General features: G+C 42.3%; 1 protein-coding gene across 1 annotated transcript in view; it reads right to left on the bottom strand.

Moving 5' to 3' along the window:
* The window catches only part of LOC142442643 (vomeronasal type-2 receptor 116-like), a 211081-nt gene extending 197448 nt beyond the window's left edge, over positions 1-13633 (bottom strand). The window contains exons 1-3 of the mRNA XM_075543834.1: positions 13504-13633; positions 13022-13233; positions 11235-11462 (exon numbers count right to left, since the gene is read on the bottom strand). Of these exons, the coding sequence (XP_075399949.1) occupies positions 11235-11462; positions 13022-13233; positions 13504-13633 (570 nt within the window). The remainder of the gene's footprint in view (positions 1-11234; positions 11463-13021; positions 13234-13503) is intronic.
* Positions 13634-14308: the final 675 nt, after the last annotated feature.

Here is a 14308-nt window from a genome sequence, read left to right as displayed (position 1 = left end):
TAGAACTATATATTCATATCTATATGTTAAGAAGGTTGCAGATGGACATTGGCCCTCTACTAAAGTACTCCCTCAACACAAGAACACTGTTCTAACAATCCGGCATTCTGTGATGCTCACCTTCCTGACACAATCACTGAACACAAAATGGAGCATAAGCAAATGTGTTGAAGAAAACTGACGGTGCCTAGCTATCAAAAGATATAGCATCTGGGGTCTTAAGGCTGGAAGATAAGCAAGCGGTCATCTAGGTAAGAAGCAACAAAGTCCACATGGAAGAAGCACACCAGCCTGTGCGATCATGAGTTGTCAATGCGATCAGGTATGGAACATCTAAGACCCAGAACAAAATCATACCCAATGTGAATGGGGTGTGTGTGCATGGAGTGGAGACCCAATGTCCATCTGTAGGCAATTAGACATCTCACAGAGGGGTCACAGGGAAAGATAGAGTCATTCAGCATGCAGTATAGCATTGATGAAGCATACAACTTTCCTCTAGTTCTTTGGTGCTTCCTTCCCTCCACTATCATTACCTCAATTCTACCTTACAAATCGGGTAAGACCAGAACATGCACACAGAGAATCTAGGATAGATTAAAACCTCAGGGCAAACAATGAGAGTAGAGATACCAGGAGGAATAGGGAAGGGTGGGTGGAGAAAGGGGAAATCGGTCACAAAGATCAACTATAACCCCCTCCGAGGGGGAAGGACAACATAAATGTGGGTGAGCGGCGATGGAGGATGATGTAAGATATGAAAATAATAATCTATAACTTATCAAGGGTTCGTGAGGGAGGGCAGGCAGGGGATGAAGGGAGATGAAATGGGGAGCTGATACCACGGGCTCAAGTGGGAAGAGAATTCATTGAAAATGATGATGGCAACATATGTGAAAATGTGCTTGACACACTGCATGAATGCATGGATTGTGAAAGAAATGGAGGAGCCCCCAATAAAAGTATATATTTAAAAGGACACCATTGTATGGAAATAATATGTAAACAGATCTGTTCCAGTGAAACTACTGGCTTGAAAGTTAAAGAATATTAGAAATATTTCAATTGGTTAAATGGGTAGCACATAGTTGAGCAAATTACTTGGAGTATGCCATATTCTTGCATGAATCCATCAATCCTTGTACCCTTCAGTCTTGAATATGGCACCTGAGCAATGAGTTCCAATTTCAATTTTTGAATATAATGATTATCAGATGTTGATATCAAGTAAATTAAATTCAATATCTGGGCAGTTGATATTATAAAATGTTCTGAATCAATGGAATATGAAGTGAAATGTTTCCACACACTGATGCAGCACTGGAAGCACTCACTAGTCTATGACAAAAATTTGAAAGACAGCTACCTGAGCAACTGATTGGAAGAGATCTATATGTGTGCCCATTCCAAAGGACGGTGACCCAATAAAATGCAGAACATATCTAACAGTATAATTAATATCACATGCAAGTAAATCTTTCCTGAAGATCACTCAAAAACCATTGTAGCAGTATCTTGACAGGGAGCTGCCATAAACTCAAGCTGGGTTCACCAGAGGATGTGGTGTGAAAGTTGAGAATACCAGAAAAATGTTCGCTTGTCTTTTATTGACCATTCAAAAGCATTTGACTGCAAGGATCATAATAAACTATAGATAATATTGTAACTAATAAGAAAACTTAATGTAACACTTAATTGTACACATGTAGAAAAGGTACATAGACCTGGAGGCCATTCTTTAAGCAGAACAAGGAGCTGCTACATCGTTTTAAATCAAGAAATATTCTGCATGTTTTAAAATCAGTGTTGAATCCTTTCTTATTCAATCTCTATGCTAGCCAAAAATATCCATAAAGCTAAAATGTAGGAAAACTAATGCTACATCAGTATTAGAGGAAGAATTATTAACAACCTTACATATAAAACAACAGAGCTTTGTTTCAAAAAGTCTAGTAAGGACTTGAAGGACTTAGAGATGAAGATCAAAGATGGCAGCTTTCAGTATGGATTTTCATTTAATATGAACAAACAAATGTGTTAAGCAGGGTTCTCTAGAAAAAGAAAACCAGGACACTGATGGTTAGATAGATAGAATCACACAACACTAAGGAATATAACAGCTAATTAGTCCACACAACAGTACAGAGGGCTCAGTTCAACTCACTTTTCTGGAACAGTTAATCTACTAGAAATTCTTCAACTCCAGAGGGCTCCAGTCCGAGGTCAAGGAAGCAGACTTCTAATCTTCCCTCCAGCAATGCAGGCAGAGTTTGCCCACAGGAAGCAAACAGCAGGGCAAGTCACCAACTGTCAGGAGCTGAGGAGTTCAGTGAAGCAGGCCTGGGTGGAATGTAGTACTCAAGCAATGCAGGGCAACAGGATCCACAAGCCTCAACGACTCAAGTGATGTACACAACGCTGAAGCAGGTATCAAAGAAACCTCAAGCTCTAACAATACGATCCACAGGTGAGTTCTCCCACAGGTAGTATAGCTCACAAGTTGAGGCAGAGAACTAGCTAAAGCAGCCACAGCCTGGTCCGATCACCAGAGAGCAAGAGTGAGAAGGGCGGGGATTTCCAAGCCATTTCTTTCTTTGCCCTCCAATCAAACTGAAACCTTCTTAAACCCACATGTTCCTATTGGCCAGGTTGGCACAATAAACCTGCCTATCATGTATGGCCAACACCAAACTCACTACTATCAATCTGACTCATAGAGACTACAGCAGAGGTTCTCAACCTTCCTAATGCCATGACCCTTTAATACAGTTGCTCATGTTGTGGTGACCCCAACCATAAAACTGTTTACGTTGCTACTTCCTAATTGTAATTTTGCTACTCTTGTGAATCATAATGTAAATATGTGATATGCAAGATATATTTTCCTTTGTACAAATTTAACATAATTAAAGCATAATGATTAATCACAAAACAATATGTAATTATATGTTGTGAAACATTTATTTCTAATTACAAATAAATAAAACTTTGAGTTCCAAAGGGGTCGTGACTCACAGGTTGAGAACTGTTGCTCTAGCGGATAGGGTAGTGGTGCCTCCATCCTTCCAAGACTGTAAATCTTTAACATGTTAAAAAGAAAGAATGCCATTTTGAGGACTAAGGTGCACCTCATACAAGCCATGGACTTTTCAGTCACTTCATATGCTTCTGAAAGTTGAATGCTGAATAAGGAAGACTGAAGAAGAAAAATCGATGTACTTGAATCATGGTACTGATGAAGAATATTGACAGTATCATAGACTTCCAAAAGAATAAAGAGACCCGACTTGGAGCAAGTACAGCCAGAATGCTCCTTAGAAACAAGAATGGCGAGACTTTGTCTGACGCACTTTGGACGGGTCATTAGCAGAGTGCACCCTCAGGACAAGGGCCTGATGCTGGGTCAAGTAGAAAGAGTGAAAGAGAAGACCCTGGACAGAGGGGCGGACACGGTAGCTCAGTGGTGGGCTCTGGCAGCACAGCTGTGAGGCTAGTGCAGAAGGGGCTGAGCAATAGGCTCTACGTGAATTTGCACGAATGGAAGGCTGTACTCCAACTTGTCAACCAGCTAGCAGCCTGATGATACATCCTTTTATATGAGAAACTGAGGGCATCTCCTCCCTCTCTTGCCCTGCACCTTCATCATTACTCAGATGCTGTGGCCACCTTTAGGGGAGGCACCTTGTGGGACTGCCCAATGCTGAGAACTGTCTGTCCCTGCCATGTTTCCACGGACCGTGGATCCAAGTGACCGCACCCACTGGCCTGTGGTCTCCCTGTACCTGGGCTTCATCTCTCTGAGTTGTCCTTGGCCTGAGACTGTGACTCTGGAGAGGGTTCCAGCTAGCATGAGATGAATTGGACTGGGTTGAGATGCCGTCTTCATATAAGATTAGTTCTTGATGCAAATTATTTCCCATTCATATGTGACGGTCATTTGTTTGTTTCTCTAGACAATTCAAACTAACGCAAATGCTGTTTTGTTATTTGTGCACAGGGTTGCTATGAGTCAGAACCTGTTAGAGGGTACTTTACAACAACAACCTATCAGCAGTCATGAGTATGGTACATGGTGGGGGTTTTTCTATTGTGCGTGGGTCCGTTATGAGCTGGAGATGACTTCATGGAGCCTAACAACAACAACAGTAAATTTAAGGTAAATATTTATGTGTATATCTTATACTATGCCCCTTGGACAAATAATATAAAAACTCTCATTTGGAGTAATATGCTGTCTGATAACATAATTTACATTTGATCTTATAAGAAATGGAAAAAAACAGTAAGACTTCTTTCTCTGGTGAGACAAGCATTAATGAAAGTTTTTAAAATAAATGTCAATATTTCCCCAAAACATTAAAATATAAGGTTGTAATGGGGTTCAGAATGAAGACACAAAGCCTATCTGTAGACTATTGGACATTCCCTCACAGAAGGGTCACAAGAAAGAAAGAGACAGCCGGAATGCAGGATAGCACAGACAGAACATACAAGATTCATCTAATTCTTTAATGCTTCTTTACCCTGACTATGTTGACCCCCGTTCTACTTTACATATCTGCGATAGTTTATTGTGCCAGCTTGGCCGATAAACACAAGTAGGATTAATTGAAGGGCGGAGGGATAAATGGCTCGGTGAGCCTCACCTTGCTTATTCTGTGCCTCAATTTAAAGTGGTACACTAAGTGTAGGACTCCTAGCCTGTGGACTGTGTCACTGTAAGTTGAGGTCCCTTTAATCCCACAGGATTGGAATGTTCGTCTGTGGAGCTGGGGACCGACAGTTGGTGACAGTTGGTGACTTGCCTTGCTGTTTGCTGTCTGGGTATATATAGCCCAGCACTCTCTACAGAAGGGGACTGGCAACTGGCGGCTCTCAAGCCTTAAAGGACTGCTAGTGTCTCACTGCTTTATAATTTAACTGTTAATTTCTTGTATTATCTATCTGTATATAATTTAACAGTCCATTTCTTGTATTACATATTTATCTTTATAAATATATTTATATATAATTACTAGCAATCTGGTCTTGTCTCTCTAGAGAACCCTGTCCAACACATTTTGGTACCAGGAGTGCTCTTAGAGAAATAAACCATAAATATGGGTTTCTTAAATTCGCTTTCCAACCTGATTAGTCTTGACGTGGATACGTCTGCTACTCTTACTAATCCATGGTGTGAAATAGCAAAGATAATACCTAAAGTAGCACCACTAGTAGATGACGTGCTGGATAAAGGAGATGCTCTATGTGATCATATGTTTGATATTTTCCAGGAGTTTTGTGATAATGGTCCTTCATACAATGGAAAGTGTGATTAAGGAGAGGGATGATCTCAGAGCCTCAAAAACATGCCTCAGGTGCAGACTAACAGATTTGAAAACTTCCATCTGTGCTACAAAGGAGAGCCTTCTCTCCTCTAGTAAAAGAGCTGACATTGCTGAGAACCAGGTCCAGAGTCTCATTATACGAGTGGCTGAATTACAATAGCAGCTGAATTGCAGATCTAGAGTAGTGTCTGAAACCAAAGTAAGGGCATTAATTGGGAAAAGTTGGGACCCTGAAACATGTGATGGGAACATAGGGGCTGATGATCCAGAAGAAGAGGATATTGAGCCCTTAGAAACACCTGAGCAGATTAGCCAAACTGTTCGAGTTGATATGCCAGGTGGGGCTGCATCAGTAGCATTACCTGAGGAAGATGCCTCGCAAGACATTGCTGAGAGCACCCAGGAAACACCCTCACCACCCATTATTTCCGCTAGACCTGTCACTAAAATTAAGTCTCAGAAACCTCCTAAAGGTGAGGTTGAGAGGATTCTCCAAGAAGAAGTGCGCTACACACATAAAGACCTGCTCGAGTTCTCAAATACGTACAAGCAAAAGCCTGGAGAATGCCCCTGGAAATCGTTACTAAGGGTGTGGGATACTGGTGCACGAAATGCAATATTAGACCTGTCTGAGTTTCTGGATATGGGACCCCTAAGCACAGACTTTTCTTTCAATGTCTCTGCGAGACAGGCTAAAAAAGGATCTAAGTCTTTATTTGGTTGGTTCAATGAAGCATGGACTGCCAGATGGCCTAGATTAGACAGTCATGATCGCTCAATCAATTCCCAGACCTGAGCCAGTTTATAGACCCACAACCCCTTGAATAAAGGGGAGGCCGGGTCCCTTGTAAAGAGGACCCTGCTACATCACTGAAGGTTTATACTGTTAGTCTTTCTTCTAGCCTTCCCCAAAGGGACCTGCGGCCTTTCACAAGAGTGACTGTTCATTGGGGGAAAGGAAATAATCAAACTTTTCGGGGATTACTAGACACCGGCTCAGAACTGACACTAATTACAGGAGACCCAAAATGTTTTGAAGGCCCACCAATAAGAGTGGGGGCTTATGGAGGTCAAGTTATCAATGGAGTTTTAGCTCAAGTATGCCTCACTGTGGGTCCAGTGGGCCCCTGGACCCATCCTGTGGTTATTTCCCCAGTTCTAGAATGTATCATTGGAATAGACATGCTTAGTAACTGGCAGAACCCCCATATCGGATCCATAAAATGTAGAATAAAGGCTATCATGGTAGGAAAGGCCAAGTGGACACCATTAAAATTGCCATTACCTAGGAAAATAGTAAACCAAAAGCAGTACCGCATTCCTGGAGGGATTGCAGAGATCAGTGCCACCATCAAAGACTTGAAAGATGCAGGGGTGGTGATTCCTAGTACATCCCCATTTAATTCACCAAATTGGCCTGTAAAGAAGACAGATGGATCCTGGAGAATGACAGTGGATTATCGTAAACTTAACCAGGTAGTTACTCCAATTGCAGCTGCTGTCCCAGATGTGATTAAATTGCTTGAGCAAATTAATACTTCTCCTGGTACATGGTATGCAGCTATTGATCTGGCTAATGCCTTCTTCTCCATACCAGTCTCGAAGGACCACCAGAAGCAGTTTGCCTTCACCTGGCAGGGGCAACAATATACTTTCACAACTCTCCCCCAGGGGTACATAAACTCTTCTGCCTTGTGCCATAATTTAGTGCGAAGGGACCTTGACCACCTGTCTATTCCACAAAATGTCACACTGGTCCATTATATTGATGACATTATGCTGATTGGACCCACTAAGGAGGATGTATCAAAGACTAGATTCATTGGTACAATATCTGCGTACAAGGGGTTGGGAAATTAACCCAACAAAGATTCAGGTACCCTCCACATCAGTAAAATTTCTAGGGGTCCAGTGGTGTGGGGCATGTCGAGATATTCATACTAAAGTGAAGGATAAGCTATTACATTTAGCTCCCCCAACGACTAAAAAAGAGGCACAACACCTAGTGGGCCTCTTTGGATTTTGGAGGCTACATATTCTTCCCTTGGGTGTTCTACTTTGACCTATTTATCAAGTGACACGAAAAGCCTCCATTTTTGAGTGGGGCCCAGAACAAGAAAAGGCTCTTCAACAAGTTCAGGCTGCCGTGCAAGCTGCTTTGCCACTTGGCCCATATGATCCAGCTGACCCAATGGTGCTAGAGATGTCAGTTCTAGATAAAGATGCAGCGTGGAGTCTTTGGCAGACCCCTATTGGTGAATCACAGTGTAGACCATTGGGATTGTGGAGTAAAGTCTTGCCATCCTCTGCAAATAACTACTCCCCCTTTGAAAAACAGCTGTTGGCTTGTTACTAGGCCTTGGTGGAGACTGAACGCCTCACCATGGGCCATCAAGTCACCATGAGGTCTGAATTACCTATCATGAAGTGGGTATTGTCTGACGCACGTAATCATAAAGTTGGACTGCGCAGCAACACTCCATTGTTAAATGGAAGTGGTATATATGAGATCGGGCCAAAGCAGGATCTGAAGGAACAAATAAGCTGCTTGAAGAAGTGGCCCAAATGCCAACAGTCTCCACTCCTGTCCCATTGCCTCATTTCTCCCAGTCTGCATCTATGGCCTCCTGGGGAGTTCCTTACCATGCTTTAAGTGAAGACCAAAAAAGTCATGCTTGGTTTACGAATGGCTCTGCACGATATGCAGGTGCCACTCGTAAGTGGACAGCAGCAGTACTACAGCCTCTTTCTGGCATCTCTCTAAAGGACAGTGGTGAAGGGAAATCTTCCCAAGGGACAGGACTTCGAGCAGTGCACCTGGCCGTTCAGTTTGCATATAAGTAAAAATGGCCAGATGTGAGACTATATACTGATTCATGGGCTGTGGCTAATGGCTTGGCTGGATGGTCAGGGAATTGGAAGGACCATGACTGGAAAAATGCTGACAAGGAGGTGTGGGGAAGAGGTATGTGGATAGACCTCTCTGAATGAGCCAAGAAGGTAAAGGTAATTGTATCTCACGTGAACGCTCATCAAAGGATTACCCCTGAAGAGGAGGACTTTAATAATCAAGTGGATAAGATGACACGTGCTGTGGAGACTCGTCCTCCTCTTTCCTCTGCCACTCCTGTTATCGCCCAATGGGCACATGAACAAAGTGGACATGGCAGCAGGGATGGAGGTTATGCTTGGGCACATCAACATGGACTTCCACTCACCAAGCCTGACTTGGCCACTGTCACTGCTGAGTGTCCCATTTGCCAGCAACAGAAACTAACATTAAGTCCAAGATATGGGACCATTCCTCGGGGAGATCAACCAGCAACTTGGTGGCAGGTTGATTACATAGGACCACTTCCATCATGGAGGGGACAGCGTTTTGTTCTTACTGGAATAGACACCTACTCTGGATATGGATTTGCCTTCCCTGAATGTGATGCTTCTGCCAAAACTGCTATTCGTGGACTTACAGAATGCCTCATCCACCGGCATGGCATCCCACATAGCATTGCTTCAGATCATGGAACTCACTTTACAGGAAATACAGTGCGGCAATGGGCCCATTCCCATGGAATCCACTGGTCGTATCATGTTTCTCATCATCCTGAAGATGCCAGCTTGATAGAACGATGGAATGGGCTCCTAAAGACACAATTACGGCGCCAACTAGGTGGCAACAACTTGCGAGGCTGGGGAAATGTTCTCCAGGAAGCTGTATACGCTCTAAACTAGCAGCCAATATATGGTGCTGTGTCTCCAATAGCCAGAATTCATGGGTCCAGGAACCAAGGGGTGGAAGCTGGAGTGGCACCACTCACTATTACTCCTAGTGATCCCCTTGCAGCATTTTTGCTTCTTGTCCCAGCAACCCTATGTTCCTCAGGCCTGGAGGTTCTGGTCCCGAAGAAAGGAACTCTCCCACCTGGAAACAGCACAGATTCCACTTAACTGGCAGCTGAGAATGCCCCCTGGGCACTTTGGACTTCTCATGCCTTTGGGTCAACAAATCAGGAAGGTTGTCACTGTATTGAGTGGTGTGATTGATCCTGACTACCAAGGAGAAATTGGACTGATACTACATAATGGAGGTAAAGAAGAATATGTCTGGAATCCAGGAGATCCCATAGGCTGACTCTTAGTGTTACTATGCCCTGTTATTAAAGTAAATGGTAAGTTACAGCAACCCAATCCTGGCAGGACTTATAATGACCCAGACCCCTCAGGAATGAAGGTCTGTGTCACTCTGCCAGGCCAAAAACCACAGCCAGCTGAGGTGCTTGCTGAGGGCAAAGGTAATACAAAATGGGTAGTAGTAGATGATAGTTCTACCTATCAATTATGACCACGTGATCAATTGCAAAAGCGAGGTTTGTAATTGTCAATGTATTTCCTTTTATGTACTTATTGCATATCTTTCCTTTGTTCATGTATGATATATCAGATGCAATTGGACTCGGTGTGTTTTCATTTATATGTATGATTGATGATAAGTATAAGTGTGATTTCCTTAATGTCTGGAAATTATATAAGTATGTATGGGTAAAGAATTGTGTACAGGTGCCAGATTGGCAAGGGGTGGATTGCGATAGTTTATTGTGCCAGCCTGGCCGATAAACACAAGTAGGATTAATTGAAGGGCAGAGGGATAAATGGCTCAGTGAGCCATGCCTTGCTTTTCTCTCGCTCTTTAATCATCGGACCTGCGTGTGGCTGCCTTGCTTGTTCTGTGCCTCAATTTAAAGGGGTACACTACCTGTGGGACTCTTAGCCTGTGGACTGTGTCACTGTAAGTTAAGGTCCCTTTAAGCCCTAATGATTGGAATGTTCATCTCTAGAGCTGGGGACCGACAGTTGGTGATAGTTGGTCACCTGCCTTGCTGTTTGCTGCCTGGGTATATAAAGCCTAGCTCTCTCTACAGAAAGGGACTGACAACTGGTGGCTCTCAAGCCTTCTAGGACTGCTAGTGTCTCACTACTTTATAATTTAACTATTAATTTCTTGTATTATCTATCTGTATATAATTTAATGGTTCATTTCTTGTATTATATATCTATCTTTATAAATATATTTATATTTAATTACTAGCAATCTGGTTTGTCTCTCTAGAGAACACTGTCCAACACAAGCAGTATTTCCTTTATTGTACACGTGGTTGCTGTGGGTTGGAACCGATTCAATGGTACCTGTCAAGAACCACAAGACCATGGGAACACAAAGTATCTTTGGTCAACTACTAACTGAAAGGTGGGCTGTCTGAAACCACTTAGAATCACCCCAGAAAGCAGGAGATCTATTTCCATAAAGGTTAGAGCAAAAGAAACTCTGTGGGATCCAGAAGAATAGACATGACTCAGAATTAACTGGACAGTAATGGGTTTGAGGTTTTATTTTTTTTTTGTATAATTGGGGTTGGAGGTCATGGCTGTCAAACAATAAACTCAACCAAAAGCAATGAATACTCTCTCAAATTATCTCAGCAATAGGTAAATTGGATTTTTAAATTAGTTCATATTGCTGAATCATTAGTCTCACTGTGTTGGTGTGTTATATAAAACATTTCTATATTAATTATATTATATTCTGCATATTTCAGAGAATATACATCCCTCAATTTTATTCTGTCAAGTGGTGGTAGATGCACTCAATACTAACACAACCTCTGATAGCAAAGAAGAAAGTTTGACCACCTGCTTCTGTTCACATCACAGCCCAGAAACCCCAGGGAGCAAGTCTATACCGTAACACATGGGGTTGCCTTAATTCAAGTGTTCCCTCATATTCCTTAGACAGAAGACAAAAATTAGTCTATTTTAATCAATATAGATATTGTAATGGGTTAAGTGGCCACAGAATAATTCTCATGTCTTGTTTCTGCTTTGGGATATAAATGAAGAATTCATCCAAACCTCTGTGAATCCAAGAGGCCATTCTATCAGCTCCTCCTGGATCATCAAACCTTGCCCACGTAGACCTTGGGGGGTGAACTCTCCGACTTTCATGGGCAGGTCAAAACCATCAGGAAAATTCAGAAAATTCATAATGTCATATCGTGACACACAGTTTCTGTTCTCATTGAGGGAGACGTGCTCTCCAGCACTGTTTTCCAGCTGAGCATTTTTTATGAATGGGTGGAGCTAAAGGAGAGAAATCATTAAGAAAGGAGATGAACGTGGATATTAGAGACAAAAATTCAGGTGTGAACTAAAGATATGAGTATTTACTAGACAGTTTTCTCATCCGTTTGTCTATGTCCATTTCTGAACAGGTATCATTTCAGGATGTTCACTGACTGTTCTGTGTGTTTCAGGAAGAGCACTCTACCCTGCTCCAGATAAATAAAAACTTCCACCCATAACAATTAAGCAATTGTGACTCACAGCAACCCTGTGTGTTAAGTGAATTGAACTGCTACATCTGGTTTTCTTGTTCATACTTGCCAGACTATCGTTTTTATTTTCTTTTCCATAGTGAAGCTGAGTAAGTTGGAATCACCAACATTTAGACTAGTCGTGTAGCGAAAATAAAATAATTTGTGTTACCTATGACTCAGGAGTAATTTCTACACTTTTCCAGAACATTTCACTTCCAGTGATCTATTAGGAATCAAGAGCATCAACCCCAATCATCATTTTTCTTAGGGCTCCTGAAGAGACTCCTCAAATGCAGGAAGAGACAAAGATTCCTTGTCAATAAACAGTTGGCCGTAGATGTATGGATTCCTTTCTGGAGTTTTAATTCCATTGGTCTCTATGTCTGTTATGGTCCCCAGGTGCTGTGATGGTTAAACATCAGACTGCTATCCACATGGTCGGCAGTTCAAACCACCAGGAGCTCTGTGGGAGAAAGACGGGGATTTCTACATCCATAAACAGTTACAATTTCATAAACCCCCTGAGGGTCATTGAGTGAGCATTGGCTCGATGGTAGTGAGTGTGAGATGTACCTATTATCATATTTTTTGGTTTCCACCCCCTTCACCTATATGTGGATTATTGTACTAACAGGCTTTCTCCCACCCACCAGAAAAGAAACTCACTGCTAGCCAGTGATTCAAGTGCATTCTCAGAAAATTCAGTGTTGTCAAGTAGAATCTGACTCATAGTGACCCTAGAGATTAGTGTAGAATTTTCCCCATGAATTTTTGAGGCTATAACTGGTTCAAGAAGTCTAAAGCTCATCTCTCTCCATCAGATAACCAAGTAGTTTCTATTGCTGACCTTGTAGTTAGCAGTGAAACACATGACCCACTATGCTGCAGGGTTCATGTTCAAATTCATGGCGATCCTCTGTAGGGTTGCTGAGGTTGTAAATCTGTAGAAGAACATATACTTTTTCATTCCTTCTATGCAGGGACTGGTGGATTTGAATGGCCCATGCTTTAATTTCCAGACCTCTTTAGCATGATTTGAAATTAGGAAATATTACTCATCCCTTAATCTTGAAGATAACATTAGATTAACAAAATTAAACTCACTTCCATTGTGTGAGTGCTAAATCATAATGACTGTACTGTTAACAGGGGAGAAATCTCAGTCTTTATCCTGCTGGTGGCTTCAAAATGCTGACCATGTAGTTCACAGCCCAACGGTAACCACCATGTGAGCAAGGAAGAATCATAGAATTTTCACTCAATAAATTATATCTCAGATACTAACAAGCCCTTCATATGAATCACTTGCAAAGGACGTTTTACCTGCCAAGGGAGAAACGCAGGGCGTTCTGCTTCCATCTGGTGCCTAGTTTCCTCGCCCATGAAAACCATGTCATGCAGGGCATGGGCCACCAGGTGGGCAGCATTAGAGAGATCATTGGTGGATTTCATTATGGTCGCATCTATTTTATGCTCAGTCACTGACTCCAAGGAGGCATTGGGTGGGCACTCATGAGTTTCCACACATAGAGTTCCTGCAAGTGAGCAATTAAAAGCGGAGAACCAGTATTTGGTAAGGAAAACGTCTTCTAGGTACTTGGAAGGGTTCCCTGTCCTGAGAAAGTGTTTGAAACCAGGTATCTCAGAGTTCTGGTGTGAAAAGAAAAGAGAACTGTGGAAAATATTTAAGAAATAGAAAGCTGATATCAAAGAAAAATCCCACTGCGAGGCAATGATCCATGTCTTGTGGGTCATAACATTATAGTCATTTATAGCAGTCATAGTTTGTAATGTATTGATCTCACCATTAGTGATGAATGCATTTGCAGATGAGTCCAGGACTTTGGGGAGGTAGGTCACATCTCTTGGGCTGTCTCTTATCTTGGTCACTGGAATTTTTTCTACAAGTGCCACACAGACACCTTTGATAGTCATTTCTTTTGTAAGGTCCCAAAGGAACTGTTCCCCTTTTGGGTCATCTGGCACTAATATACTAACCCATGTCCATCCAAAATGGATCAATAAGGAGACCAGGCCCGAGGCCAGACAACTGTGATTGAGGGAAATTTGATAGAGAGAGGAAGTCTGGTCCTTAGTTTTCAACAGAGGATCAAAAGTGCCATAGGATATCTGAATCAAAAGAGAGAAATATTCCATGTGAGTTATCAGAAGCAGAGTTAAAACAGAACTGTAGTTAAACACGATGCTGACTCCTAGTGATTCACGTGTACAAAGCAGAGCTGCGGTCCACTGACTGTTCATCACTTTGACCATCAGAAGCAGAGTGTATGGGACTCCATAGGTCGTGTGAGTGGGGGAGTGAGCTTAGACTTGGAGTAACACAGAGCAGGACGGCCCCACAGGGTTTTCTAGGTTGGATCTTAATGGGAACAGATAATGTCTTTCTCCCATGGAGTAGCTAGTGAGTTGAAACTGCTGACTGTTCAGTTAGCATCTTAGCCCTTAGCTGCATGCACAGGGCTCCTTTAGTCAACCTTACACTGTAAATAGAACCCTGTGGGTATGAGCAACATTCAGAATTAGTTTACTGGGTTCAAATTCTGACTCTATTGTGTGTAGCTGAATGACCTCAGACACGTTAAATAACTA

Source organism: Tenrec ecaudatus, chromosome 1 (assembly GCF_050624435.1).
Source record: "Tenrec ecaudatus isolate mTenEca1 chromosome 1, mTenEca1.hap1, whole genome shotgun sequence".
In the NCBI taxonomy this organism is placed as follows: domain Eukaryota; kingdom Metazoa; phylum Chordata; class Mammalia; order Afrosoricida; family Tenrecidae; genus Tenrec; species Tenrec ecaudatus.
This window is presented reverse-complemented; position numbering and strand designations above follow the sequence as displayed.